Source organism: Puma concolor, chromosome C1, assembly GCF_028749965.1.
Source record: "Puma concolor isolate L17-30 chromosome C1, mPumCon1.1.hap2, whole genome shotgun sequence".
Lineage (NCBI taxonomy): Eukaryota > Metazoa > Chordata > Mammalia > Carnivora > Felidae > Puma > Puma concolor.
The window spans coordinates 216,113,342-216,141,015 of NC_141674.1; the positions used below are offsets into that span (position 1 = coordinate 216,113,342).

Here is a 27,674-nt window from a genome sequence, read left to right on the forward strand (position 1 = left end):
ATACCCACTTGTATTGTTAGGACAATGTAGAATCACAGAGAAATATTTGCTATACATTAAGAGTAGATTATAAAATAGTGGGTGTACTGATTACAGCTATATAAAAATACAAAGTTATGTAAAAGCTAACTATGGATAGAGTTCTGTTTCTCAGATTGAGGGATTACTAGTATTTTTATTTTTAATTTTCTTTTTTTGCAGTGTATCCTCTGTTAGAAAGAATTAGTGACCAGTTTTTGATGAGTTAAACATTTTACTATTCATGCTCTTTGCTTACTTTGGTACATTCATTACTTTTTCAAAGGCTTAGTGTAAAAGTAGGTGAAACATAGTGTTTGTGTGGCTCATCCATCATGTGATTACTGCTGTATTCCCAAATTATTGCATGGTACCTGGCACATATTGCTTGTGACTGACTGTTTACGTGGGTTGAAGGCCATTTCCCATCATGTATCTATATGTGTCTCTTATCTATCTCTTTTTATGTGTTAGGGATTTCTTTAGGTTTCTTTTTTTGAGTGTAGCTACATTTTTCATCAAGTTATGTCAGCAGATGTGGTACTCTGTAAAATGGGTTGCCCCTCTTCTGAGCAAGAGAACCTGGAAGGCCTTCTAACCCAAGGGCAGACATGGGATATCTGTACATGAATTCATAAAACTTGGCACTTAATGTGTAAGAAATATTTGTTGAATGTGTCAGAAGATCAATATTTGAATCCTGTCCATGCTGTTCAAATAGTGGCGTGTAAAAACACTTAGAAATGAGTGTTTTTATTATCTGTGGCTGTGTAACAAAATTACCTCAAGACTTAGTGGCGGCAAACATTTATTATCTTAGTTTCTGTGGTTCAGGAAGGAGCAGCATAGCTGGATGGCTTTGACCGGAGTCTTTCATGAGGCTGTAAGGCTGCTATCAAGGTGTTAGCTGGGGCTGCAGTCATCTGAAGGCTTGACTGGGGTTGGATCCATTTTCGAGCGCACTCATGTGGCTGTTGGCAAGCCTCAGTTCTTTGCCGTGTGAGCATGGCAGCTGGATTGCCTCAGAGAGAGCATCCCAGGGGGAATTCACAGTTGCTTGTGACTTAATATTTGTTGGCAATGACATCTTATCACTTTGTGCTGTATTCTCTTTGTTGGGAGCAAGTCAGTAAGTGAAGCCCACGCTTCGGGTGAGGGGATTACACAAAAGCCAGAAGGCAGGGCTTGTTGGGGGCTGTCTTAGAGGCTGCCTGCATAAGAAAGCAGATAGTATTCTGCCCAGCAAATTCTTGCACCCCCCCTTCCCCCCGTTTCCAGGTATTTTATCCTTCAAGAGAATAATAAGCTAGTAACAACCTAATAGCTGTTTGGGCAGACAGGATATTGAATCTCACTACATATGAAATGGCATATAAGAGAATGACAAAACATTAGAGTTCCCTCATTTTCAGATGGAACTGTACAACATTCTTTCACTTTCACTGTGGTTTAGTGAAAAGAATTGAGGCTGTCACTGAAGTATATGGAACTTTAATTGTTACAAATGGAAGATATCAGTGTATGTTCTGGATTTTCAACTAATGTAATGTAAGATTTTATATCATCTGTTACGAATTGTGTTAGAACATGTAGGGTGGTGACTAAAGAATTTGCACAGTTTGGATTTGTCTTGTCCTTTGAAAATACCAGTTTTGTTTGCTTGGTGTATACCAGTCTCTCTTTCATCATTAATAGACTCTTAATTTGCATTAGGTTACACATAGCTTAGCTTTGAATTCTTTTCAAAAGCAATTTGTCTGTCTATAATGTAATAGGTGTTAGAGTGAATGAAAAATTTTAGTTCACACTCTCTACCTTTGAGTTTACAGTGTGTTTTAGGATAAAAGACCAGTTGAATTTCACAGATACCCTATTTAGGCAGAATCGCCAGTAGAAGTTAAATTAAATTAGATATGTCACATAATTGAAAATCTTATATGACTTAAAAAAAAGTAGTACGTGCTGGGTGAGGTAGGTTGATTCACTTTTCATTGCATACCCTTTTTTTTTTTAATGCATGTATTATCTGAAAAATAATTGCCCAGTCTGTGAACATTAAACTTTAAGAAATGTATCTAGTAATCTATGCATATACCTGCAGTTATTTCATTTACACTGCCTGAATGTTGAAATTGACACATTCGCACAAAAGCTTGATTTGGGCAGTCCAGTCTCTTTTCAGAATCCTCAGTGGCCAAGGCACATGGTTACTTATTTTCATTACAGGGAGACCAAATTTTGAGGAAGGTGGACCAACATCAGTGGGAAGAAAGCATGAATTCATACGATCAGAAAGTGAAAATTGGCGCATTTTTAGAGAGGAACAAAATGGAGAAGATGAAGATGGAGGTTGGCGACTAGCTGGATCAAGAAGGGATGGAGAGAGGTGGCGGCCGCACAGTCCTGGTAAGAGATCTGAGTGAGGGCACAGGGACCAAAATAAGTGAGTATTTAATAAGGAAATTTTTACAGATTAAGCAGGAAAGGTAAGCTGGTAAAGAGGCGCCAATTACTTTATGTCATTGTACTCAGGCTTATTACTACAAAACATTTTCTTTCTTTCTTTTCTTTAATTTTTTTAAGTTTATTTATTTTTAAGAGTGAGAGAGAGAGCGGGAGCAGGGGAGGGTCAGAGAGAGAGGGAGACACAGAATCGGAAGCAGGCTCCAATCTCTGAGCTGTCAGCACAGAGCCCAACATGGGGCTCGAACTCATGAACATGAGATCATGACCTGAGCTGGAGTCGGACGCTTAACTGACTGGGCCACCCAGGTGCCCCGACAAAACATTTTCAACATGAAAGTTCCCCACATCTATTCATTCGATGAAAATCATCTTTATTTTTCTGGAGCAAATAGTGTTAATGGGAAGCACCTACCCTTAACTGCAAAAATGTAAGAGGGTTTCATTTGGTTTTGTCTAATGCTAAATCTATCTTTTTCAGCATTGCTTTAAAACTTACAAATGTATAATTATATGCTCACTAAGGAATATGTGCTCCTACTCAAATGGGTATTTTTCCTGCGTAATAAAGGATTTATTCTTTCAAATTGTTTTTTGTCCTGAAAATGTGATTTAAGCTTATTTGAAGAATAAACTTTAAACCCAGGTCAAAAACGTAATCACAAGTTCATTCTTTTGTCCTTCTAACTTTAGAAAAAGGAGAGAGAAGAGTAGTGATTAGTGGTTTTGTAAGTTCTTCTGTTTGACTCTTAAGAATGCTTCAAACTGTTCTTCCCTGACATTAGATATGCTGGTAATTGAAGACACTGGTGCTTTGTGTCAAAGTTCATCCCCTACCAAAGTGCTGATTCCATGCCTCATGATAATCAGATGCCACTGTAGTTTGAATCGTGGGGTCATGCAGAACTGAAGCTTACAGAGTGTATATTTGCCTTCTGAATTTCATGTGCGTAACATTATTTTAGCTGTCAACCATATGCCAAAGAAGCTTACTTTTCATAGAAGAAATCATAAGCAAACTGGTTGCATTTACATTTTAAAATCAAATTATTAGCAAAGTCACTAGTCTCGGTCTGAGTAAACATTATAACAAACATTCAGAGTGCTTTATGTACTTGTAGATAGGTAGAAACAGAATGAAGTTGATCTTTGGATAGAGTTTTGATGCTTTCATCACAACTCCTCGTGGCTGCCTCATGGGTGAGTTTTCTGTCATTAGTAGGCATTGTTTACATCACAGTTAACTAGGCAGTTCTCACCAGTCTGTGTGCTGGGCAACCAAATGTCGTAGTTCTCTTCAAGGCATCGCAGCATTTTGTGCTGAGCTTGCCTGTAAGCAAAAGGATTTGTAGACTGTGTTCCCAACAAGCATTCAGTGAAAGAATGGACAGGATCTGGACTGAGCGAGAAGAAAAATTCCAGCTGATCAAAAACAAACAAGGTGAATGTTTTGGAAGATCAACAATGTTTGTGAGCCCAAACATCTGATGTTGATTCTTAACAGAATCCCTTTAATAAAGGAGATGAAGTAAAATTTTAGTGTATATTCTACCACTGACCCTTTTCACCCCACACCCCAGCAACTTCGATTTTGGCTATATGTTGTCTTTTTCTTAAGCCTTTCTCCCTGGTACGTGATTTTCATGTCCAATTTATTTGTCATTAAGTTAACAATTTCCCCAAATTTTATATTGGTATATTTTCGAAAGACAGTTTGGGGTATATAACGATACATGGGGCTGAAAAATCAGTGGAAATAGCATTTTTTAAAAAGGACACTATCTGCTGTTTCAACCAAGCATATTAAAAGCTAAGTCTGATTATATCAGTTGTATAAATTACTGTTAACATTTCTTAGATTATACTTTATTCTTTTATGATTTGATTCAAAGTTTAAATATAATGGTTTTGACTGATTTTTTATATTATAAAAATTGTAGCAGACGTATATGTTGGAAAGCCTTAAAAAGCAGTGATCAGTCTTAATAAGCTGTAGATGTGCCTTATCTGCGATGTTTGGTTTAAGTAGGGCTCAAAAGTGGATACGTATGGAGATGCAACTATTAAGGTAGGGACAGCTAAGCATCCACTCTGGGAAGTGAACTTAAGAAACTCAGTAAGAGGAAAACATGAGCCAGATGCCTAGAAGGATAGATTCCTATCATGGTGCATACTTAACAGACGGTTTAGAAATGATAGTAGTAGAGAGAGTTCTCAGGAATTCAGCACTGGGTCATGAATACTTCTTTTGAGTAATGATTCTAGGTTTGCATATAAGCAAACTGGATATAAAGCTCCTTAGTTTTCATAGAAGGCAATAGTTGTTGTAAGTAAAGGAGTGTGGGAATAATGTTTCTTATCTTTTTTGTGAGTGACTTACAAGTAGCTACATCTATTGGGCTGATGTTTGCCTTCTTATTTTCAGTTTGAATTTTAGACTGCTAGTTTTAGCAAATTGAGCCTCAGTAGTAAGAACATTTGACTTTGGCTCCTTTCTTTTCTGTATCTCCCACAGAGAAAGCATTCAAAAAGATAGAAAATTTTAATAGGTTAAACCTTGTCTCTCTTTTGAAGGCTTTCTTAGACTCAGGTTTGTCAGATATTAACAAGATTTCCCGTGTGTGTGTGTGTGTGTGTGTGTGTGTGTGTGTGTGTGTGTGTGTGTGTTTAATACGTTAACTGACATCTTTTATTCTTAGGAAGTCTTTTTCTGTTGGAAAGTAGATGTAATAAACAGTATGCTAGGGTGGATTTAGGAATGTCCCTGGGGGTATTATACAGAAATAAAAACTCCCTGGGGAGAGTTAAGAGTTGAGAATAAAGGAAAAGGAAAGTAAGCATGCTGTTGTGGAAAAAGCAGCATTGGATGCAGAATTCGATTCTAGTTCTGCTTTGCCGTTATGCAAGTTACTTCTGTCAGAATTTTTGTTTCTTAAACTATAAAATTAGGATAGTGGCCTATATAAAATCTTTGACATCTGTCAATGCTGTAATTCCATGACTTTTTCTTGGGAATCAGAATTCCAACTGGAATCTTGTCACTAGCAAGTTGGCATGATGAGTTTGATATTAGGAATTGACACAGGGGGGTGGTCGTATCCATAATAAAGAATGGTATTTTTATGAGAAGAAGGAAAAGGTGTAAGACCTGCCAAAGGGAAGGCAGGAACTTCAGGTATGGTCACATGGTGAGTGTAACAGATCTGGGCTAGGAGTGTGCCCTGTGAATGGCTAACTGAAGTTTCGGTCACATAGCCAAAGCTTATCCAAAATGTATACTTTGAGTAGAGTGTCCTTTAAAAGTAATTTGTTTCAAATTTATCTTTCAAAACTGTAGAGTATGTTGTGTGGCTCAGTACTTATTGAAGATAACCACTATTGTCACTTAGTGGTATCATTTGTATGCTAAGCTCTTAACTTGATTTAATTTGCCTAATTTTCTCTTTAGTTGATTGATCCATTTGATTTCACAGTTAATCATAGTTTTCTCCTTTATTTCCTATTCATGATTTTCTTTTTCAAATACTGTCATGAAAGTTTTCTAAGGTCTGTATCCTCCTCATCCCAGATGGCCCTCGTTCTGCAGGCTGGCGTGAACACATGGAACGACGGCGAAGGTTTGAGTTTGATTTTCGAGATCGGGATGATGAACGGGGTTACCGAAGGGTGCGCTCTGGCAGTGGAAGCATGGACGATGACCGGGACAGCTTGCCCGAATGGTGCCTAGAGGATGCTGAAGAAGAGATGGGCACATTTGACTCCTCCGGAGCGTTCCTCTCTCTGAAGGTAGGAAATCTGTTTTAAATGTCATGACACACACCGACCTTCCACCAAAGCCAAATGTACTGTTGACCTTCGGCTTTATTTTCTTGACACAGAAAGTCCAGAAAGAGCCGATCCCAGAAGAGCAGGAGATGGACTTCCGGCCTGTAGAGGAAGGGGGGGAGTGCTCCGATTCTGAGAGCAGCCATAACGAAGAAGCCAAAGAACCTGATAAGACAAATAGGAAAGAGGGAGAGAAGACAGATAGAGTAGGAGTTGGTAAGGCTCATTTTTGTCTTGTACCTTCTTTTCATCAGATCAAAAGCTTCCTAAGGTGCTAATTTAAGATTACTTTATGTTACAGAAGCTAGTGAGGAAACATCTCAGACCTCATCATCATCTGCTAGACCAGGTACTCCTTCAGACCATCAGCCTCAGGAAGCACCACAGTTTGAGAGGAAGGAGGAACCCCAAACTGAGCAAACAGAAAAAGCTGAGGAGGAGAGTCAGACGGAAAATAGCCTGCCAACCAAAGTGCCCAGCAGAGGGGATGGTATGTATTTCTGAGAGTAGATAAGCTAAAACAGGATTCTGCCCAGGCCAGTGATCATTGATAAGATGGGTTTCCGTTTATGCCTCCTGGAGCTGCTTCTAGTGGTGAATTACTGAAACAGATTATTTCACTAGTAAACTTAGTCAAACTCTGCTTCCCATGTATGTGTCCTTCCCAGAATTCACCGAAACAGAGAGGAAACGAAGGTGGAGCTCGGGAATCTCGCTTTCTACAAGGTTATGACATGGTCACCTTGGTTATCAGCGGAGCAGACAGGGTTTCAGATCCTCCACAGTAATTTGATTCTCACATCAGACAGCTACCTTCCCAGTGGCTGCAGGATGTATGTCCAGAAGGCACACTAAAATGCTGTTGCTTCAAAAGAGGCCAAAAAGAATATGGATGAAGCTGTGGAGGTCCTACCACCTTTGCTAGTGAATAAGCTTAAAACATATCTCCTTCTCCAGTATTACTGTTTTGATTTTACTTCGCCTCATATGCCTTAGTGGGTAGTATTAATGTTTACTTCCATGTTTCTTCTGGTACATACATAAAATTGACATTGTAATTCCTGATGTTGAAGGGTTAATGGATTGAGTCTCCATAAAAAGTCACAACTTTAACGTGGCCTGTGAGACCTTGCATAACCTGGCATCTGCCTGCCTCTGTACAGTTTGAGCGCCACTTCTGTCTCCTTCCTCTGTTCCCCAGCCTCATAGCCTGTTAGGTCCTCAAGTGTGCCCTAGCACGTGCTGTTCTCTGTGCCTGAAACTCTCTCCCGTCCGAAGTTCCCAAGCCACATTAGGTATCTTCTCTAGTTTCTTAAACAATTGACACTATTCCTCACATAGCAATACAGTATTAGAAAGATCTGTTTATTATTTTTTTTACTCAGTAGACTGATATTTTGAGGGCTTAAGCCAAAGATTTCTCTTCAGAGTTAAATGTCCAGGACAAAGCTTAGTGAGTGAATTCAGCGAGTATTTGAATCTCTATTAGGCACTGGGCGACTTGTCCATTTTGAGACCTGTTTGATACGTAGTAGTCATTTTTCAGTTACGATGTGCCCCCAAATTACTTGTGGTTCTTTCTGTTGAATGTACATTCCTGGGACCTTACTCTAGGAGATCCTAGGATGGAGTCCGGATGTGTGTATTTTGAGAAAGCTTCATAGATGTGCATTAAAGATGAAAACTCTAGATTGATAATCTGCGAGGGAGATAAAGGATATGTGTATCAGGCATCTAGGGCTAAATTCCCATTTTTAGAGGGTAGGTAAAGAGTAGCCAGAGAAAAATCTTCAGAGACAAGAGTGGACTAGAGTGAAGAGAAAGGAAGGAATGGAGAAGGTTTTAGTTTAGGCTTGGGTAGATAATGTCAGAGGCTACTGAGGTCGGAAGATGAGGACTAGGTAAAGCCATTGGATTTGGGGACTTTGAGTCACTGCTTCTCTTTGGGAGAGAAGCTGTGTTGGAGGGGTGGAAGTGGAAGTCACAGTGTATGTAGCAGGTGTGGGTGGCAGTGCATAGACTGTTCTTTTAAGGAGTTTGGCAAAGAAAGGAAAGACTGAGAGGAATGGGAATGTGGAGAAGCTGTCTGTAATTGAACCAATAAGGTTCCAAAGGGGAAGCTGCAATTGTATCTAATTACTTTCATCCCCCTTTTTATTTTAAGAGCCTGCATCCTGAGAGGTTAGAAACAGGACCCAAAACAGAACCTCTTTTGTGGTCTCTTTTCTTATTGAGAAGACCGTCTGCACTGTACATGTAGACTCCCAGGAGCTCTTTGTTATCCTAAAAACTAATGTATTGCATTACATTTATTATCACCTGAAATAGGTTCTTATTTAAGAGACATGCAGATACGTTTAATCAAAGTTTTGATGGTGAGATACAACATTTTTTGAGGAGATTTGCAGTGCTTTGTTAACAGTCTGCTATTTGGAGACACGTTATAAAGATAACATTGGTCTGATTCTGTTTGTTTTCAAGAGGTAGATGTGTCACTGTTGGGCAGATGCTGTAGTGACACAGGCAGGCACTGTAGGAGGACCTTTTAATCCTTATATTTTGTCATTCTGTAGAGTTAACTGCTGTCATCGTAGGGAGAAATACTACACTTCTCCGTAAGAAGTTGCTGCAGTGAGGGGTGCCTGGTTGGCTCAGTCGGTTAAGCATCCAACTCTTGATTCTGGCTCAGGTCATGATCTCAGGGCTCCTGACCTGCGTTGGGCTCTGTGAGGACAGTGCGGAGCCTGCTTGGGATTCTCATTTTCTCTCTCTGCCCCTACTTAGCTCATACCTGCACGCATGCGCACACACCCACACTCACACCCCCCCCCCCCACACCCTCTCGCTCTCAAAAAAAAAAAAAAAAAAAAAAAAAACTGCAGTGTTTGATACATTCACCTTTCTCTTGAGCCCATTTAGTGAGTGGCCCAACTTGATGGAGAGCTAGTTATTCTTCATGAGAACCTCCGTAGTTTAAAGGTTTTTCATGTTTCTGTGTTTTTTTCCCCTCTAGAAACGGTTTCTGATGTCCAGCAGTCCCTGTCCCAGATTCCTTCAGATGCAGCCTCTCCCCTTCTCATACTTCCACCTCCTGTTCCCAGTCCTCGTCCTGCCCTGCGGCCAGTTGAAACGCCGGTCGTAGGTGCTCCTGGTATGGGCAGTGTGTCCACAGAACCAGATGATGAAGAGGGCCTCAAACATTTGGAGCAGGTAAAAATCATGCAATTCTTTTTTTCTCCTCTCAAAGCACCATAAAAATTGAAAAGCATTGAACAGATATTCAGAAATGGAACTTTTGTGCATTAGATTTTATGTACTGGAAAAGTTGTTTTAAATCTAGTATTTATTTGTATGAGTAATTGTCTTTCAAATCATTTCATGCTTTTAAGTTTCTGCTATGTAGTAGTCATTATGTCAGGTTATTTTTTCTCTTCTGAGGTTGCCCTTGGCTGTTTGCTTTTCTTTTTTCTTTTTGGAAATTAATGGAATGCCAAAAATGGCAAATACAAGCAGCTGTGGATGGGCACAGCGTCTTCTGTATTTTTTACCTAAAGTGTAACTGGGAATAGTTAAACTCTCAGGATATTAACATCGTATTCTCATCTCTAGATTTCCCTGAGATTAAGTATACCTTTGTTGGATGTAAATGGTGACCTGCTTTCCTTTGCTCTGGGGTGGTGGTTGGTGGCAGGAAATGCTTGATGAAAGAAAGAAAGTGGGCAGTGTGTTAGTAAAACTTGTAAAACTTTTGTAATTTTATTCATTGAGCCTTTGTTGTATTAACACCCATGTTTTTACAGGTTTAGATTATACGTTTCAGAATTGACCAATGGCTTACTGGTTTTAAAAGTAATCTTCTTAATGTGTTGATTAGAAGAAGCCTGGGCTTTGATCCTTACCAGTTTGTGTTTTAATTTCAGTTTGCTTTGCTTAATAATTTTGAGAGTGAGCAAGATTTGACCTCTCTGAGCCTTAGTTTCCCCCTCTATAAAGTGGGGATAGTACATATTTTCATGATATTGATGGAAGAATTAAATGGTTGCCTGCTGTGTTTCTTGCACAGTACTACCTTTTACAGATCAAGTCGTTCAAAAAAGGTAGGCATTTTTATTAAGTGTACTAGTATTAATTTGGGGTCATTTGTTTCCTCAATCCATTTTTTTTGTTTTTCTATTAGCAAGCTGAGAAGATGGTGGCTTATCTCCAAGATAGCGCACTAGATGATGAGAGATTGGCATCAAAACTGCAAGAGCACAGAGCTAAGGGAGTCTCAATTCCATTGATGCACGAAGCAATGCAGAAGTGGTATTACAAAGATCCTCAGGGAGAAATTCAAGGTAGCTCGTTCCATTCTACTTGAAGCCATTATCTCCTGTAAGATCGTCATTATTTAATGTTAATTTGCGTAATAGTGGAAAAAGTCAATTTTTACAGTTTTTCTTTGTGTGTGTGTGTGTGTGTGTGTACGTGTACACACACACACACACACACACACACACACTTACTTACTTATTTAAAGGTTCCTTCCATAATACTTTGCAATTTCAGTGGTGGGGGGGAGGGAGGTCCAGTGAAAATCATTTGAATACAAGGCGGAATGTGATAGTAAATATAATAGGGATGCAGACAAAATGCTTAGGACGCCCTTAGTTCTGGCTTCCCAGCAGGTTAATTGGGCAGGTAAGAGTTACCTTCTCTGCACTTCAGTTTACCTCCCATTAAAGGTGATGGCAATCATAGAAGACCTTACCTGAATGTTTTGCTCAAGTGGAATTGACATCATAAATGGTAAAGAACTATCTGAGAAAGGATAGTACCATATTATAAGCTAATCCCTTAAAAAAGATTTGTATGGTGCATAAGTTAGAATGGGTAGAGAATGTTGTAAAATAAATTTGTTGATTCATTTCCGCTTTTGAATTCTTTGTTTATAACCTGAAATTGATTGACTAATATTAGTGTCAGTTTCATGATACTCTTTACCAAGTATACCCTGTGATCTCTTTGTGACATACTAACTCCCTTTCCACTCTAAGTCCCCTTACCCTCTATTGTCCTGCATAACATCTATTACTGCCTGGTTCTGATTTGTTCATGACCTGTTCACACCCCCATAGAATGGAAGGTGCTTGGGAGCAGGACAAGTGTGTGTATGTTTTGTTTTGTTTTGTTTGTAAAGCAATCAAAAGTGTTTATCTGATATTTTAAGGCTTACAAATGGAGAGACAAAATGTGCTTCCAAATTCAGGGCTGTGTGTTTTAATTAAAGCATATATGGAACGGTGCCTCGGTGGCTCAGTCAGTGGAGCATCCGACTCTTGATTTTGGCTCAAGTCATGATCCCACGGTTGTGTGATTGAACCCCACATCAGGCTTTGCACTGAGCATGGAGTCTGCTTAAGAGTCTCTCTTCCTCTCTCTTTCCCCGTCTCTCTCAAATAAAATTAAAAAATAAAATATAGATGTGTGCCCTAATTAAATATACTTGAGATAATTGCAACTTTACATGCAGTTGTAACAAATACTACAGAGATTTTATGTACTCTTTACCCAATTGCCGTGAGTGGTAATCTCATGCAAAACTGTAGTACCATATCCAGCCAATGTATTGACTTTGATACAGTTAAGATTTAGAACATTTTCTTTTTTCTTTTTTTTAAATGTTTATTTTTCAGAGAGTGAGAGAGAGAGAGCATGCACACGTGCAAGCAGGAGAGAGGCAGGGAGGGGAGGGGGCGGGCAGAGGATTCGAAGCGGGCTCTGTGCTGACAGCAGACAGCCCAATCTGGGGCCTGAACCCATGAACCTCTAGATCATGACCCTGAGCCAGAGTCGGACGCCTAAATGACTGAGCCACCCAGGTGCCCCAAGATTCAGAGCATTTTCGTTTCCTATTGCCCTTGGATGCCCACATGCATTTCCTTTCCACCTGTTCCTGCTCCTTAACGCTTGGCAGCCCCTAATCTTTTCCCGATTTCTATATTTTGTCATTTCAAGAATTTTGCAGAAATGGAATCCATTTGCATCAAATGGAAAAAAAATTGTTTTCACTCAGCACAATTCTCTGGAGATTCATACAGGTTGTTGCATGTATCAGTAGATATCTTCTTTTTATTTACTGAGTAGTACATCCATGATATAGATGTATCATTGTTTAACCGTTTATCCATGAAGGGCGTCTGGGTTGTTGCAGTTTCTGGCTATTATAATAAAGCTGTTAAACATTTATGGATAGGCTTTTGTGTTAATACAACTCTTCATTCCTCTGAGACATAAATGTCCAGGAGTGCAATTGCTAGATTGTATGGTGATGACATGTTTAGTTTTTTTAAGCAACTGCCAGGTTGTTTTGTGGAGGAGCTGTACTATTTTTGTATTTCTGCCAGCAATCTGTGAGTGATTCATTTTCTCCACATCCTTGACAGTATTTGATGTTGCTATTTTTTACCTTAACCATTTGGGCTTGTTATAGTGGTATCTCATTCTAGTTTTTGGCTTGCATTTCCTTAACAGCTAAAGACGTTGGACATCTTTTAATGTGTTTATTGGTGTTTATCCTCTTCAGTAAACGATCTCTTCATGTTTTTTACTTGTGTTCTCATTATTTGCTTTTTTTAACCTTTGAATTTTGAGACTTCCTTATATATTCTAGATAATAGCCCTTTGTTAGGTATGTGGTTTGCAGATATTTTCTCCCAGTCTGAATCTTTTTATCCTCTTAACAGAGTCTTTCACAGATCAAAAGTTTTAGATTTTGATGAAGTCCAGTTGATTAGTTTTTTCCTTTAATGGATTGTGTTTTTGGTATTAAGTCAGAGATAGAAGAACTCTTTGCCTAGCTTCAGATCCCAAAATTTCCTTTCCAGAATAATTTAGGTTTTTTTTCATTTAAGTCTGTGGTCTATTTTGAGTTAATTTTTGTATAACGTATGGGAATTAGGTCAAAGTTTATTTTTTTGCTGATGGATGTCCAGTTGCTCTGGAACCTTTTGTTGAAAAGCCATCTTTCCTCTTTTGAATTGTTTTTGTACCTTTCTCAAAATTCAGTTGGGCATATTTATGTTGGTCTGTTTCTGTGTTCTTCTATTCCACGGATCCATGTGTCTGTGTTGCCGCTAATATCACAGTCTTGATTACTGTAGCTATATAACATGTTTTGAAATTGAGTAGATGGATTTCTTCCAGTTGTTTTTTTCTCCTGGTTTATTTTTAGCAAAGTAGTTTTTAGTTTTTCTAGTTCCCTTTGCCTTTGCATATAAATTTCAGAATAGTCTTGTCTATATTTACCATATAAATGTGTTCAGAAATCTATGTTTATATATCTTGCTGAGATTTTAATAGGAACAGTGTTAAACCTTTGTATCGTTTTGAAGACTTGACATCTTTTTCATGTTGACTCTTCCAGTCTATGAACTTGTGTCATTTTCAGCATAGATTCTGTACATGTTCTATTAGATTTGTACCTACTTGATTTTTTTTTTGAGTGATTGTAAGTTTTATTATATTTCAGTGTCTTTGTGTTCATTCCTACTATATAGAATTGGATTTTGGATTTTTGTCATTAGTCTGTGACCTGCTGAGCTCATTTATTAGTTTTAGGAGTTTTTGTTGTTGTTGTTTGGGTAGGTTCCATAGGATTTTCTTTGTAGACATTGTTATCTGCAAACAGGGATCGTTTTAATTTTTCATTTCCAATCTATGCCTTTTATTTCCTTTTGTTGCCTTATTGTATTTTCCAACACTGTGTTGAATATGATGGTGAGAGCAGACATATTTGCCTTGTTTTCCCTATGTTCCTATCTTAGGGGGAACACTTAGTCTTTAATAATTAAGTATGATGTTAGCTGCTTGGTTTTCTTTTTTTTTTTTTTTTTTAATTTTTTTAACATTTATTATTATTGAAAGACAGAGAGACACAGAGCATGAGCAGGGGAGGGGTAGAGAGAAGGGGAGAACAGAATCTGAAGTAGGCTCTAGGTTTGAGCTGTCAGCACAGAGCCCGATGCGGGGCTCGAACTCACAAACTGCGAGATCATGACCTGAGCCGAAGTCGGTCGCCTAACTGAGCCACCCAGGTGCCCCAGCTGCTTGGTTTTTATAGATGTTTTTTATTTATTTATTTTTAAGTAATTTCTACACCACCATGGGGCTCAAATGCATGACCCTGAGATCAAGAGCAGCAGGCTCCTCTCACTGACTCAGTACCCTTATCGATGCTCTTTATGAAGTTGAGGAAGTACCTCATTGTTTGAGAGTTTTTATCATGATTGGGTATTGGATTTTGTCAAATGCTTTTTGTGCATTTGTTTCTATGGTCCCGTGATTTTCCTTCTTTAGTAAGTTTAAGATGGTGGATTAAATTGAGTGCATTTTGAATATTGAACCAGCTTTGCATCCTTGGAGTAAACCCCATTTGGTCATGGTGTGTAATTCTTTTTATATATTGCTGCATCCTATTTGGTAATGTTTAGTTAAGTATTTTTGTGTCTCTGTTCATGAGACATGTTGTTCTGTAGTTTTGTTTTTTTTTTTTTTTTTTTTTTTTGGTGTTCTCATCGTCTGCTTTTAGTATCAGGGTAATAATAATATCAGCTTCATAAAATGAGCTGGGAGGTACTCCCTTTTCTATTTTCTGGAAGATTGTTTAGAATTGGTGTTAATTCATCTTTAAATGTTTTGGAGAATTCTCCAGTGAAACCACCTGGGTACCTGTTTTTAGGGAATTTTATTTATTTTTTTTCTAAAATAGGCTCCATGCCCAACATATGGTGCTTGAACTCAGGACATCGAGATTGAGAGTCGCTTGCTCTACCGACTGAGCCAGCCAGATGCCCTATTTTTGGGAATTTTAAAATTACAAATTCAGTATCCCGAATAGTTACAGAGCTGTTTAAATTACTGATTTAGTAAGGGTTGATTTTTGGTGGTTTGTGTTTTTTGACGAATTGGTCCATTTCATCTAAGATGTCAAATCTGTGTGTGTAGAATTGTTTAGAATATTCTCTTACTATCTTTTTGATGTTTGCAGGTACTGTAGTGATAGGCCGTGATTTATTCCTGATGTTCGTAATTTGTTCATTTCTCTTTTTCTCATTGTCAGTCTTGCTAGAGATTTAATTTTACCGATCTTTTCAAAGAATTAACTTTGTTTCATTGATTTTTTCCCCCCACTTTTTTGTTTTCAATTGCATTGAGTTCTACTCTTTACTATTTCCTTCCTTTTTCTTAGGGTTTATTTTGCTTTTCTTTTTCTAGGTTCTTGAGGTGGATGCTTATATTATTGATTTGAGACTTTCTTTTCCAATGTAAGCTATAATAAAAACTGTAAATTTCTCTTTCAGCCCTTCTTTAACTGGGTACCACAAATTTTGATACAAGTATTTTTATTTCTGTTCAGTTCAGTGTATTTTTTTTTTGTGATTCCTCTTGAGACCTCCACTTTAAATATATATATATATATATTTTTAATTTTTTTAACGTTTATTTATTTTTGAGACAGAGAGAGACAGAGCATGAACGGGGGAGGGTCAGAGAGAGAGGGAGACACAGAATCTGAAGCAGGCTCCAGGCTCTGAGCTGTCAGCACAGGGCCCGATGCGGGGCTCGAACTCACAGACCGCGAGATTGTGACCTGAGTTGAAGTTGGACGCTTAACCGACTGAGCCACCCAGGCGCCCCTATATTTATTTTTAAGTAATCTCTACAACCCCGAGATCAGGAGTTGTATGCTCCTCCGACTGAGCCAACCAGCTGCCCTAAGAGACCTCCACTTTTACTCATGGATTATTTGGAAGTGTGTTATGTGGTTTCCAAGGGTTTGGAGATTTCCCTGTTACCTGTCTGTTAATGATTTCTAGCTTTATTTTATTGTGGTTGAAACACATCATATTTAATTTCAGCTTTTAAAATGTTATTGAGATTTATTTATGGCTCGGAATATAGTTCGTTTTGCTGTATGTTCTGTGGGTTCTTGAAAGAATGTACACTTTGTTGTTTTGGAGTGTTCTGTAAATATCAGTTGGACCTTATTGATGGTGTTGTTGAGTTCTATAATCTTGTTGGTTTTCTGTTTAGTTCTGTCAGTTGTTGAGAGAGTGGTGTTGAAGCCTTCAGCTGTTACTGGAGATTTCTCTGTCTTTTCAGTTTTATTAGATTTTGCTTCACATATTTTGCAGGTTTGTTCAGTGCGTACGCTTTTGCCGTTGCTGTGTCTTCCTGGTGGATTGACCCTTTATTAATATATAATATCCTTCTCTGTCTCTGGTAATTTTCTTTGTTCTGAAGTCTACATTATCAAATACTAATATAGCCACTCTAGCTTTTTAAAAATTTGATTAATGCTTGCATGATATACCTTTTCCTATCCTTTTATTTTCGACCTGCCTATATTGTTATATTTGAAATGACTTTCTTGTAGATAGCATATACTTGGGTCATGTTTTCAGATGTATATATTGGGTCATGTTTTTTGTTGTTTCTTAGTTCTGGAATATATGAAGTAAAATGAAAGGTCAGGGAATTCACCTCCATGTGGTTCCTCAGGCACCAAGGCCAGTCTGCCTTCTCTCTACTGTTCATAGTGTTCTTTTGTTTCCTTTGTATATATAATGTTAGGGTTTTTAGTTGTATTTAGCAGGAAGAACAGGGAAAAGTAGATCTACTCCATCTTCCCGGAAGTGGACATTATAGGCTTTTGTTTTATTTAACTGTTGTATTCTCATTACCTAGACTCATGTAATTGGTATTTAGTAAATATTTGCTGAATGAATTAATTAATTGTTATTGATCAGCGTGAATCTGTTAATTTTATGTATAAAATATTTGATTTTTAATTGTAAAACATGTAGAGAATGTTACTCTCCCTCCACCGTAAGCCAGATTTAGTCATACCTACGTAAATAATTTATCTTAATTTTTTTTTTTAAATTATTTTTAACGTTTATTTATTTTTGAGACAGAGAGAGACAGTGCATGAACGGGGGAGGGTCAGAGAGAGGGAGACACAGAATCTGAAACAGGCTCCAGGCTCTGAGCTGTCAGCACAGAGCCCGACACGGGGCTCGAACTCACGGACCGCGAGATCATGACCTGAGCCGAAGTCGGCCGCTCAACCGACTGAGCCACCCAGGCGCCCCTATCTTAATGTTTTTTAATGCTCGGTTATTTTTGAGTGGCAGGGAGGGGCAGAGAGACAGACAGAGATTGAGACACAGAATCCAAAGTAGTCTCCAAGCTCTGAGCTGTCAGCACAGAGCCTGATGCAGGGCTTGAACTCAGAAACTGCAAGATCATGACCTGAGCCAAAGTCAGACACTTAACAGACCTAGCCACCAGTCCGCCTCATAATTTGATTTAATTTGATTATTTATACTTTGCCTAACCTTTAATAATCTGGCAGAAAGTGAAATTTAGAAAAAAGCATATTTAGCCCTACGTGTTTATATTCTTTATACATAAGTGATACAAAGTCTAGCCAACACATTTTTTAGTTTTATTATACTTTTCTGACAAATGAATTTGTAGAGATTGAGTGAGATGGAGACAGTTATGCTCCTTAAAGTAATTAAAACCCCACATACAATTTGGGATATATAGACATAAGTTTTATTTCAAAATCATTTCTGTTGTATTTTATTAGTTAGAAGCCTGTTTACCACTTTTGGAGATAAATTGAATTAAAATATTGTATCACGTATTTGACAGGTGTTACCTGAAACAAGTTGTACCTCTGGATGAGGATCAGACTTAGGAAATATTTTTTTCCTCTTCAGTCTTAAAGGATTTTTATTGCCCTTCTGTTTAAATGGTGCTATTCTAGGTCCCTTCAATAATCAGGAGATGGCGGAATGGTTTCAGGCGGGCTATTTTACCATGTCTTTATTGGTGAAGAGAGCGTGTGATGAAAGCTTCCAACCTCTTGGTGATATCATGAAAATGTGGGGAAGGGTTCCCTTCTCTCCCGGTCCAGCTCCCCCGCCTCATATGGTAAGTACCGTATAGGTCACTCAGAACACATGCTAGATGCAGAAACACTTGCTTCTCTTTGTAAGCACAACCTAGATACTGTGTCTAATGAGGAAGAAACTGTAGTTCTTTGAAAGTAATTGAAATGGCAGTGGGCAGTCTGATTGGAGACTGCATACCTATCCATAATGATCTTTTCAAAACTCAAATACCTGTGTCCTCCTCCCTCCCCCCGCCCCCGGTCTCCAAATTCTTTTTTTTTTTATTTTATTTTTTATTTTTTTTTTTTTTTAAATTTTTTTTTTCAACATTTATTTATTTTTGGGACAGAGAGAGACAGAGCATGAACGGGGGAGGGGCAGAGAGAGAGGGAGACACAGAATCGGAAACAGGCTCCAGGCTCTGAGCCATCAGCCCAGAGCCTGACGCGGGGCTCGAACTCACGGACCGCGAGATCGTGACCTGGCTGAAGTCGGACGCTTAACCGACTGCGCCACCCAGGCGCCCCTCCGGTCTCCAAATTCTAAAGAAACAAAATCCTTCAGTAGCTTTCCAGCAGGTGTAGAATAAAAAACATCTTATCCTGACTTGCCTACCAGCTACTACATGTTCTGGCTCCTTACTTTTCTAAGCTCACTTCAGAGCTTTTACCTTTTTTTTTTTTTTTTTAAGTTTATTTATTTTGAGAGAGAAATACTGAGTTCACATGTGCGTGTGTGCGTGCGTGCGCAAGTTGGGGAGGGGCAGAGAGGGGGGGAGAGAGAATCCCAAGCAGGCTCTGTGCTGGCAGTGTAGAGATCATGACCTGAGCTGACACCCAGAGTCGGACCCTTAACCAACTGATCCCTCTAGGCGCCCCCCCCCCCCCCCCCCCCCGAGCTTTTACTTTTATCCAAGATGCTTCAGTTAGGTGACTTCTTTGGAGTTTCTTTTTGCCTCTAGTTAGAATGCACATTCTCCTCTCCTCCCCTTTCCTTCCCGCCTGTTTGCCTCTTGCTTTCAGAATCATACATTTTCTGTCTTAGGTTTATCTTAAAGCAAATAAATGTTGCTAATAGACAATTCCAGTGCTTTGAGTATTTTGAAGACTTTTTCTTTTTTTAATGTTAGTTATTGGTATGTTAACTAAAAACTGGATCATAATGTAACCTTCCTTGTGTACTGGCACTGGAAGGCCTTTGAAGGGCAGATCTTCTTACTCCTCTGTAGCTGCGTCTGGGCCTCTCCCTATAGAGTTCGTTTGGGAGGGCTGTGGATCTGCCTTACTTTTCCTTCTCCAGGTTGGGATGTCAGGGGGCTGCCATAGTCAGAAGTGGCCACAGTTAAAAGCGTTTAGTGAACATTGGATTTCTGCAGTAACATTCACCATTGATTTATTCATCAACTGCATATTGAGGGCCTGTGCTAGGCCTTGTGGTAGGTTCTTATGAAATGAAGGTAAATAGGGCACAACTTCTATGGTCAGAGAAGTTCATAGGTGAGAATAGCAGCTGTCAAACTTATTTGGCCATAGCCCACAGTAAAAAAAAAAAAAGTTTTACACCACTTCTCTGTACATTCATATATATTGTATGTATATTCATAACTGTACACACATACACATATTTGTGCAATAAGCTTCACAAAATATTTAAAATTTCTTTTTTAATGTTTATTTTGAGAGAGAGAGAGACAGAGAGAAACAGTGCATATGGGGGAGGGGCAGAGAGAGAGGAGAGAGAGAATCCCAAGCAGGCTCTGCACTGTTACCACAGAGCCCGATGTGGAGCTCGAACTCATGAAACCGTGAGATCACGTCCTGAGCCGAGATCAAGAGTTGGACCCTTAACTGACTGAGCCATCCAGGCACCCATTATAATATTTTATGCCATGCACTTTTTTCTTTCTTTCTTGCTTTCTTGCTTTCTTTCTCCTTCTCTCCCTCTCTATTCCCTTTCCTTTCTCTTCTTTCCTTTCCCTCCCTCCTTTTCCTTTTCCTTTTCCTTTTCCTTTTCCTTTTCTTTTTCCTTTTCCTTTTCCTTTTCTGGTTCCTCCCCTCCCCTCCCCGCCCTTCTCTCCCCTCCTCCCCCCTCCTCCCCTTCCCTCCCCTCCCCTCCCCTCCTCTTCTTTCACATGTAAATGTTGATCTTGACCCAGTAATTGATGTCAGTCCATGATGGGTTGAGACCTCCTGTAATTTGGAGAACAGTGAAGATTCCTAGATGAGGGGAATTATTTCTGACATTTCTGTTGTAAATACAAGGGAAAATTGTATTATGTATTATTGTATAAACATTTAATTTATATACCAAGTTGGAACTTTATTTCCATTCTCTGAAATTGGGATGAGTTATCGTGCATGTCTCAGAACTTTTGAAAGTTCATCCCTTGCCCATTGCCTGACTTCCAGTTACAGGGGCTGAGCCTCCATTAGACTGCTTAACAGGAAGAACCATGGCAAGCTGTGTCTCTGTCAGCTATCATTGCTAATCCCTGAATAGCCCTGATAACAGTTCACCTGGATGATGAATATACCTTGAAGTGTAGGTTTTTATGTAGACATTTTATTTTTATTTTTTAAAAGATTTTATTTTTAGGTAATCTCTACACTCAACATGGGGCTCAAACGTACAACCCCAAGAGTCGCATGCTCTACCAACTGAGCCAGCCAGGCACCCCTTAATAAAAGTAAGCTCTACACCCAGTGTGGGGCTTGAACTCTTGACCCCAAGATCAAGAGTTAACATGCTGTACTGACTGAGCCAGCCAGATGCCCCCTTATGTAGAAATTTGACATTAACCTAGTGTAGCTTCCAATCTTCAGTGTATAGTGGAAAAGAAAAATGTCCCTGAATTTCAGATGATCTCTACCCCCAAGAAACTGTGTATCAAATGTTTCATTCCAAACCATGATCTGTGCACAATAAAGATGTAAACTGTTCACTAATGATTTACCGTAGTCTGTGTTACCCTTATGCTTTTATTATTTCTTTTATTTTACATAACATTTTACATAACATTTTATTTTTCCGAGTTTTAACTTTGCAAAATTTAAATTCCAGCCATGTTATTTGAAATATAAACTAAACAACAGCTTATTTTTTCTAACTCATGATGTATTAATAGCAATAGAAACACCTAATTTTGGGGTGGAGAATTAGTTTTCAAAGATTTTTCGTATTTTGTTTAAATTAAAAATTTCTCCGCGTCTTTAAGAAGACCTACTTCTATATTGCTTTTTCTGTTCATTATGAGCCATTATAAAATTCTACTGTAACCTTTCCTTTTAACTTTTTTTTCCCTTTTAGCTTTAGATAATTTTACTCCTTTCTGTTTTGTTCCATTTCTCTAATTTCTACAGGATTCCCAAATTTAAGAATCACTTTTAACATTGGGAAATTATACATTTTTTAGTTACAGTAATGACTGTGGGGTACGTACAGTACAACATTTAGGTTCAAAAGTAGGAGGGGAGGACAGCTTCTGACGTAAGGACCCTTGCCTTATGGGAAATTCCTTGCAGGGAATCTCTTAAAATGCAGATACCACCTTCTTCTGCTAGGTGGCACTGTTCAGCTTTTAAAGAGGCTGAGTTTTTGCAATAGTTAAGCGTTTTGGGCAGAAAGGTGGAGTGTAATGTGAAGATCTCAGATTCAGTTTGCTCTCAGATATATGTAGTAAATGGCTTTTAGACTCTTTGCAGTTTATTCAGTGGTATTTCTTCTCCCACCCCTTTGCTCCCAGGGAGAGTTGGACCAGGAACGACTGACCAGGCAGCAGGAGCTCACGGCCTTGTACCAGATGCAGCACCTTCAGTACCAGCAGTTCTTGATACAGTAAGAGCAGTAATGCTGTAGGTGGCAGTGCAGAATTCAGAGTGCCGTTAGGTAGAACTTCCTAAGTTTCACCTTCTACAGCAGAGAACTAAGAGTTGATAGGATACTTCAGTTACCCATCTAGTGACATGTTACCACTATGTATTTGGAGTTTGGTCTTATCTTCTTATTACCTACCATAAATTTGCAGAAAATGACATATAACTATAATCTTGCAAGCTCTTTGCCTTCTAAAGCAAGAAACAACAAGCATTTTAAGACTCAAACGCCTCCTAAATGGCTGGCTCAACTGTGAATGTCACAGAGAAAAAACATAGATGAGAGGGCAGGAAGAAGTAAAGATTTCTACTGTTAGTAGTGGTGTGGAATGATAGCAGAATCACTTAGATTGTGTGTCCCTTTGGTAGAGGAAGTAAGATTTGCTGTCATCTAGTGCAAAGATTGGCAAACCAGCTTGGTACCTGTTTTTATGAGCAGAGTTTTAATGGAACATAGCCACACCCATTTGTATATTGTCTGTGGCTGCTTTTGCACTACAGCAGAAGAGTTGAGTAGTTGCATATGGCCTACAAACTTAAAATATTTACCGTCTGGCTCTTTACAGATAAAAATTGTCTACCTCTGATCTAGTGGGGAGGGGGAAAAAACCCCAGATTTTCCAAGCTGAAACATAAATTTGAGAATTTTTATACAAGTGATTTTAGTTTTGGAAAGGGTGCTTCATTTGGAAATAGCTATTAGTTTGACTCTGTTTTATTAAAAAAGTTTTTTTTAACGTTTAATCAGTTTTGAGAGAATGAGAGACAGAGCATGAGCTGGGGAGGGGCAGAGAGAGAGAGGCACAGAATCCGAAGCAGGCTCCAGGCCTTGAGCTGTCAGCACAGAGCCCAACATGGGGCTCAAACCCAGAAACCACAAGATTATGACCTGAGCTGAAGTCAGATGCTTAACCAACTAAGCCACCTGGTTTCCCTGAATCTGTTTATTTTTCACTTGGTTTCTGATGAAAGGCTATTATTTTCAGAGAGTTTGCCAGTTTTTGATATTTTGTGATTTTTTTTTTCTATCCTCTTATAGACATCCTGAGGATATATATGTTGTCTATAAGTTCAGTTCTTTCTAGGATGAAGTAGACAATTTTCTGTGTAACTGTCGTTATCATGAAGCGTTGTTAAAATATATTTGATAGCTCTTTCTCATGGTATTTTTGGGGGGTGGTGGACTGGCCTTTTAACGTCTTTAGTGTCTTTTAGTCTTTTAGTGTCTCAGTAAAGTGCACTAAATGTGGATAGACAGGTTATGCTTTATTTTACTTTTTGAAGACAACAATATGCGCAGGTTTTGGCTCAGCAACAGAAAGCAGCCCTGTCTTCGCAGCAGCAGCAACAGTTGGCACTTCTTCTCCAACAGTTCCAGGCTCTGAAGATGAGGTTGGTGGTCACCCCATGATGGGTCATGTACGTGTGTGTGTGAGAGAAAGAGAAGAAAGGAAATTTTGGTATCGTGTGAACTCTGATATCAAAATACCCACACACGACACATTTTTGTGTATTGTGTATAAAAACAGGATATAGTTTTTAAAAATAATAATCTGTCAATGAAGCATTTTTAGTCTCTTTACTCATAGAGGATAAATTTGGAATAGTAACCAAGGAATAAAGAAAACATTTGCGAAGTAGTGTATTCTTATAGAACAAGCAATAAAAAAATTATAGTCTAGAAGTTTAATCTCATTTCACCCATGGTATGTCGAAAGAGATATGAACATTGCCACACAGAATTAAAATTTTCCAGAACCCAAAAGCCTCTAAGATAAGTCTGAGGAAAAGGAAATTATGCTTGAAGCCTTAAATTTCTATTATACATTTCAGATTATCATTCAGTGTAGTACTTGCATTTCCTTCAAGTGTATCGCTGACTGTCCTAAAAACCTTACTGTCCAATTCAACCACAGCCTTTCACATTTCTCTTTTGAGTCATAATCCATCTTGTGGGGAAAGCAGGTTAGGTAGGTGGTAAGGTACCAGTTTAGACCCTGGGAGGCTGAAGGACTTGGTTGACATAATACACAGAAAACTTCAGAGATAGAAAAAAATGAAGCCTTTTGACTTAAGGTCTGTGGGTTTTTCATTACAACATGCTGTCTCTATGACTTCTACTGGCTTTTTATTCTGGGGTGGTTTTTTTTTTTTTTTTTTTCCTTCCTCAAGACAGTTGGTATATTCATTATTTAGAAATCAACATTTGTTAACACCTTGACTCCAGAAGTGGGATGAATGTGCCTCTATCTTTGTTCCTCTCCTAAATGCTTTTTTGGTAGTGTTGTATTTTAGTTAAAACAGTGAAGGAGTTTTCTGGCCATATTGCCTGGAAAACCTACAAATCATGTAGAAATTTCTCTTTATTTTTTTTTTTTTGCAAATGACAAGAACACGTGAATTTTTTTATTTCCTTTTTGCAGAATATCTGATCAGAACATCATTCCTTCAGTAACTAGGTCTGTGTCAGTGCCAGATACTGGTTCTATCTGGGAGCTTCAGCCAACAACCTCACAGCCTACAGGTAAAAATTTAGATTTGCCTTTAGTATAGCTCCAAGGATTTAGACTCTTACTTTGTAATTCAATTTTTAAAAAATGTGTCCATTTTTGAACCATTTTATTTATTTTTGAACCATTTTATATTGAATATTAACAAAGAGTCTCATTAGACCCCAGAAAAGGACTGAAAATACTGTTGAAACTATACTGTTAAAGATTTGCTAAAAGTCTTTAGTAGATAAATTTCATGAATTTGAGCTAGCCTCTCTTTTTTTTGTTGCTCTAATTGGTGTGGGAAAGTGTTTTAAATTTTGATTGATTTATTCTGCCAGAGTGAAAAAAAAAAGCTTTAGTAAAAACGTCTCTTCTTTTGAGTGAAGGGTTAATACATAGCTTAACACTCCAGGTACCCAGAAGTTTTGGGATGAGAAAAGCCTGCTTTATTTTATTGAAAAAATTTTTGATGTTTGTTTAATTTTGAGAGAGAGTGCGCACGCGAGCAGGGGAGGGACAGAGAGAGGGAGACACAATATGAAGCAGGCTTCAGGCTCTGAGCTGTTAGCACAGAGCCCAATGCAGGGCTCAAAATCACGAACCATTAGATCATGATCTGAGCCTAAGTCAGACGCTTAACCGACTAAGCCACCCAGGCACCCCGAGGAAAGCTTGCTTTAAAGTGAACACCCTATTTTATTCTCTGATCTTTTTACATCAAATTAGGAAATTTGGGGCTGAGATTTTTTTTTTTGTTGTTTAAAGCCTTGATATTGCTGGAACACTTTTGGTTTTTAATGTCTGATACCTGCAGAAGTAGGTAGTTTGAGTGAACCGTAGACAAATCCTTAGAAGAGGTTATAGTTAATGTTGACAATTCTCAGGAACCATGGGCATTGGTAGATTTTTCTTTTCTTTCTTTCTTTTTTTAATGTTTATTTTTTAGAGAAAGAGAGCACAAGTGGGGAAGGGCAGAGAGAGACACACACACATATAGAATCTGAAGCAGGCTCTAGGCTCTGAGCTGTCAGCACAGAGCCTGATGCAGGGCTCAAACTCACAAGATTGGCGGATTTTTCTTAGAGCCATTGAGCTATTCAGGCTATAGTTCTTTTACTAACATTGATCTTGGGGATTATAGCAGGAGAAGGACTGATTATCATCAACTTTTCCTGCTCTGTGTACTTGATTTTTTTTTGGTAGTCATTTATAGTTGTGATGTTAAAATATTCTCCAATTGGGGCGCCTGGGTGGCGCAGTCGGTTAAGCGTCCCGACTTCAACCAGGTCACGATCTCACGGTCCGTGAGTTCGAGCCCCGCGTCGGGCTCTGGGCTGATGGCTCAGAGCCTGGAGCCTGTTTCCGATTCTGTGTCTCCCTCTCTCTCTGCCCCTTGCCTGTTCATGCTCTGTCTCTCTCTGTCCCAAAAATAAATAAACGTTGAAAAAAAAAAATTAAAAAAAAAAAAAATTCTCCAATGTTGGGAGAAGTATTTTTAAGTACCTTATTGAACAGTTTCTTTTTGGGTATGATACAGTCAAGGCCCTTTAAAATTGTCCATTGGTTTTATACAAACAATAATTTATAGTATAGAAATAGGAGTGTAGGGAATAGAGAATGCTGAAAAGTGGTGTCCATGGACCTTTTGCTGGCAGTAGGAAAGCAGACTCAGAAGACTTTATTTGTTTACTTCTGCATTTGACCCTGTGCTGCCTTTCAGGTCAGCAGGACCCATTGTGATTTGTGAGACTTGCCCAGCTTTTCCAGAGGCCTCCCTTCGTCCAGCTGTACCTCTTTCTCTTTGGCATGAAATTCATATAACATAAAATTAACGATTTAAGAAAATTAAAAAAATTTTTTGATGTTTATTTTTGAGAGAGAGACAGACAGACAGACAGATAAGCAGACAGCATGAGCTGGGGAGGGGCAGAGAGAGAGGGGGAGACACAGAATCCGAAGCAGGCTCCAGGCTCTAAGCTGTCAGTACAGAGCACGACACAGGGCTTGAAGCCACAAACTGAGTGATCATGACCTGAGCCAAAGTCGGATGCTCAACTGACTGAGCCACCTTGGTGCCCCAAGAAGAATTTTTTAATGCTTATTTATTTTTGAAAGACAGAGAGAACGAGCAGGAGAGGGGCAGAGAGAAAGGGAGACACAGAATTTGAAGCAGGTTCCAGGCTTTGAGCTATCAGACAGAGCCTGATGTGGGGCTGAAACTCATGAGCCGCGAGATCATGACCTGAGCCCACATTGGACGCCTAACAGACTGAGCCACCCAGGCGCCCCCAAATTAATCATTTTTAGATGAACAATTCAGTGGCATAGAACACATTCACAGTATCATGCAACTACTCAGTTCTCTCCAGTTTCACAGTTACATACCTCTCTTGACCCCACTCCTCTTGGTTTGCGATAAGAGGTTGTATGGCTACTGGAAATACTGTGGGCTTTAGGGTCTAATGCACTGGGATTTAAATCCTGGCAGGGCCATGTGCATGGTATGTGTCCTTGGGAATGTTACAGAACTACCCCCAACCCTTAGCATGTTCATCAGTAAAAATGGGGTGTGTGAACAGAAGTAGGGTTTTTGAGGATGAAATTAGTTTCCCAGTACATGCCTGGTAATTTCTTTTCTTCCAGATGTGTTGAAGGATACTGATTTAAACCAGAGCCCATATGCAGTTCAGTCTACCTAAAAGCAGCCCAGATTTGTATGATGGAGCTTATTCAGGGACAGGGAAATAGCTTTTTTCGTTATGCTTGTGGAGATGTGACCATGTACATAAGCTCTGATATTCCTCATTTTAACCCTTGTTGTCTTACAGTTTGGGAAGGTGGTAGTGTATGGGATCTTCCCCTTGACACCACGACTCCAGGACCTGCCCTTGAACAGCTTCAGCAGATGGAGAAGGCCAAAGCTGCAAAGGTCTGAACCTTATTCTTCTGTAATAAAGCATGCTTTCCAGCTGTCAGACACAGGGATTTGTTTACTGACATCTCTGTCTCTCTGGCCACTTAGGCTTTGCCCTGTTAGTTTACTGTACTTACCTGTT

General features: G+C 39.0%; 1 protein-coding gene across 12 annotated transcripts in view; it reads left to right on the plus strand.

The window, feature by feature from the left end:
* The window catches only part of GIGYF2 (GRB10 interacting GYF protein 2), a 147,315-nt gene that overhangs the window by 87,459 nt on the left and 32,182 nt on the right, over nucleotides 1–27,674 (plus strand). For 9 of the 12 annotated variants that reach the window (XM_086719948.1, XM_086719947.1, XM_086719951.1 and 6 more), the window contains 11 exons: nucleotides 2,245–2,424; nucleotides 6,050–6,267; nucleotides 6,360–6,522; nucleotides 6,608–6,796; nucleotides 9,320–9,516; nucleotides 10,484–10,643; nucleotides 18,125–18,291; nucleotides 21,994–22,085; nucleotides 23,408–23,515; nucleotides 24,547–24,647; nucleotides 27,447–27,547. In XM_086719948.1, the coding sequence (XP_086576074.1) occupies nucleotides 2,245–2,424; nucleotides 6,050–6,267; nucleotides 6,360–6,522; nucleotides 6,608–6,796; nucleotides 9,320–9,516; nucleotides 10,484–10,643; nucleotides 18,125–18,291; nucleotides 21,994–22,085; nucleotides 23,408–23,515; nucleotides 24,547–24,647; nucleotides 27,447–27,547 (1,676 nt within the window). Of the gene's footprint in view, nucleotides 1–2,244; nucleotides 2,425–2,653; nucleotides 3,923–6,049; nucleotides 6,268–6,359; nucleotides 6,523–6,607; nucleotides 6,797–9,319; nucleotides 9,517–10,483; nucleotides 10,644–18,124; nucleotides 18,292–21,993; nucleotides 22,086–23,407; nucleotides 23,516–24,546; nucleotides 24,648–27,446; nucleotides 27,548–27,674 lie in introns of those variants that run through there. The other 3 variants (XM_086719952.1, XM_086719956.1, XM_086719955.1) reach the window with 3 other exon arrangements.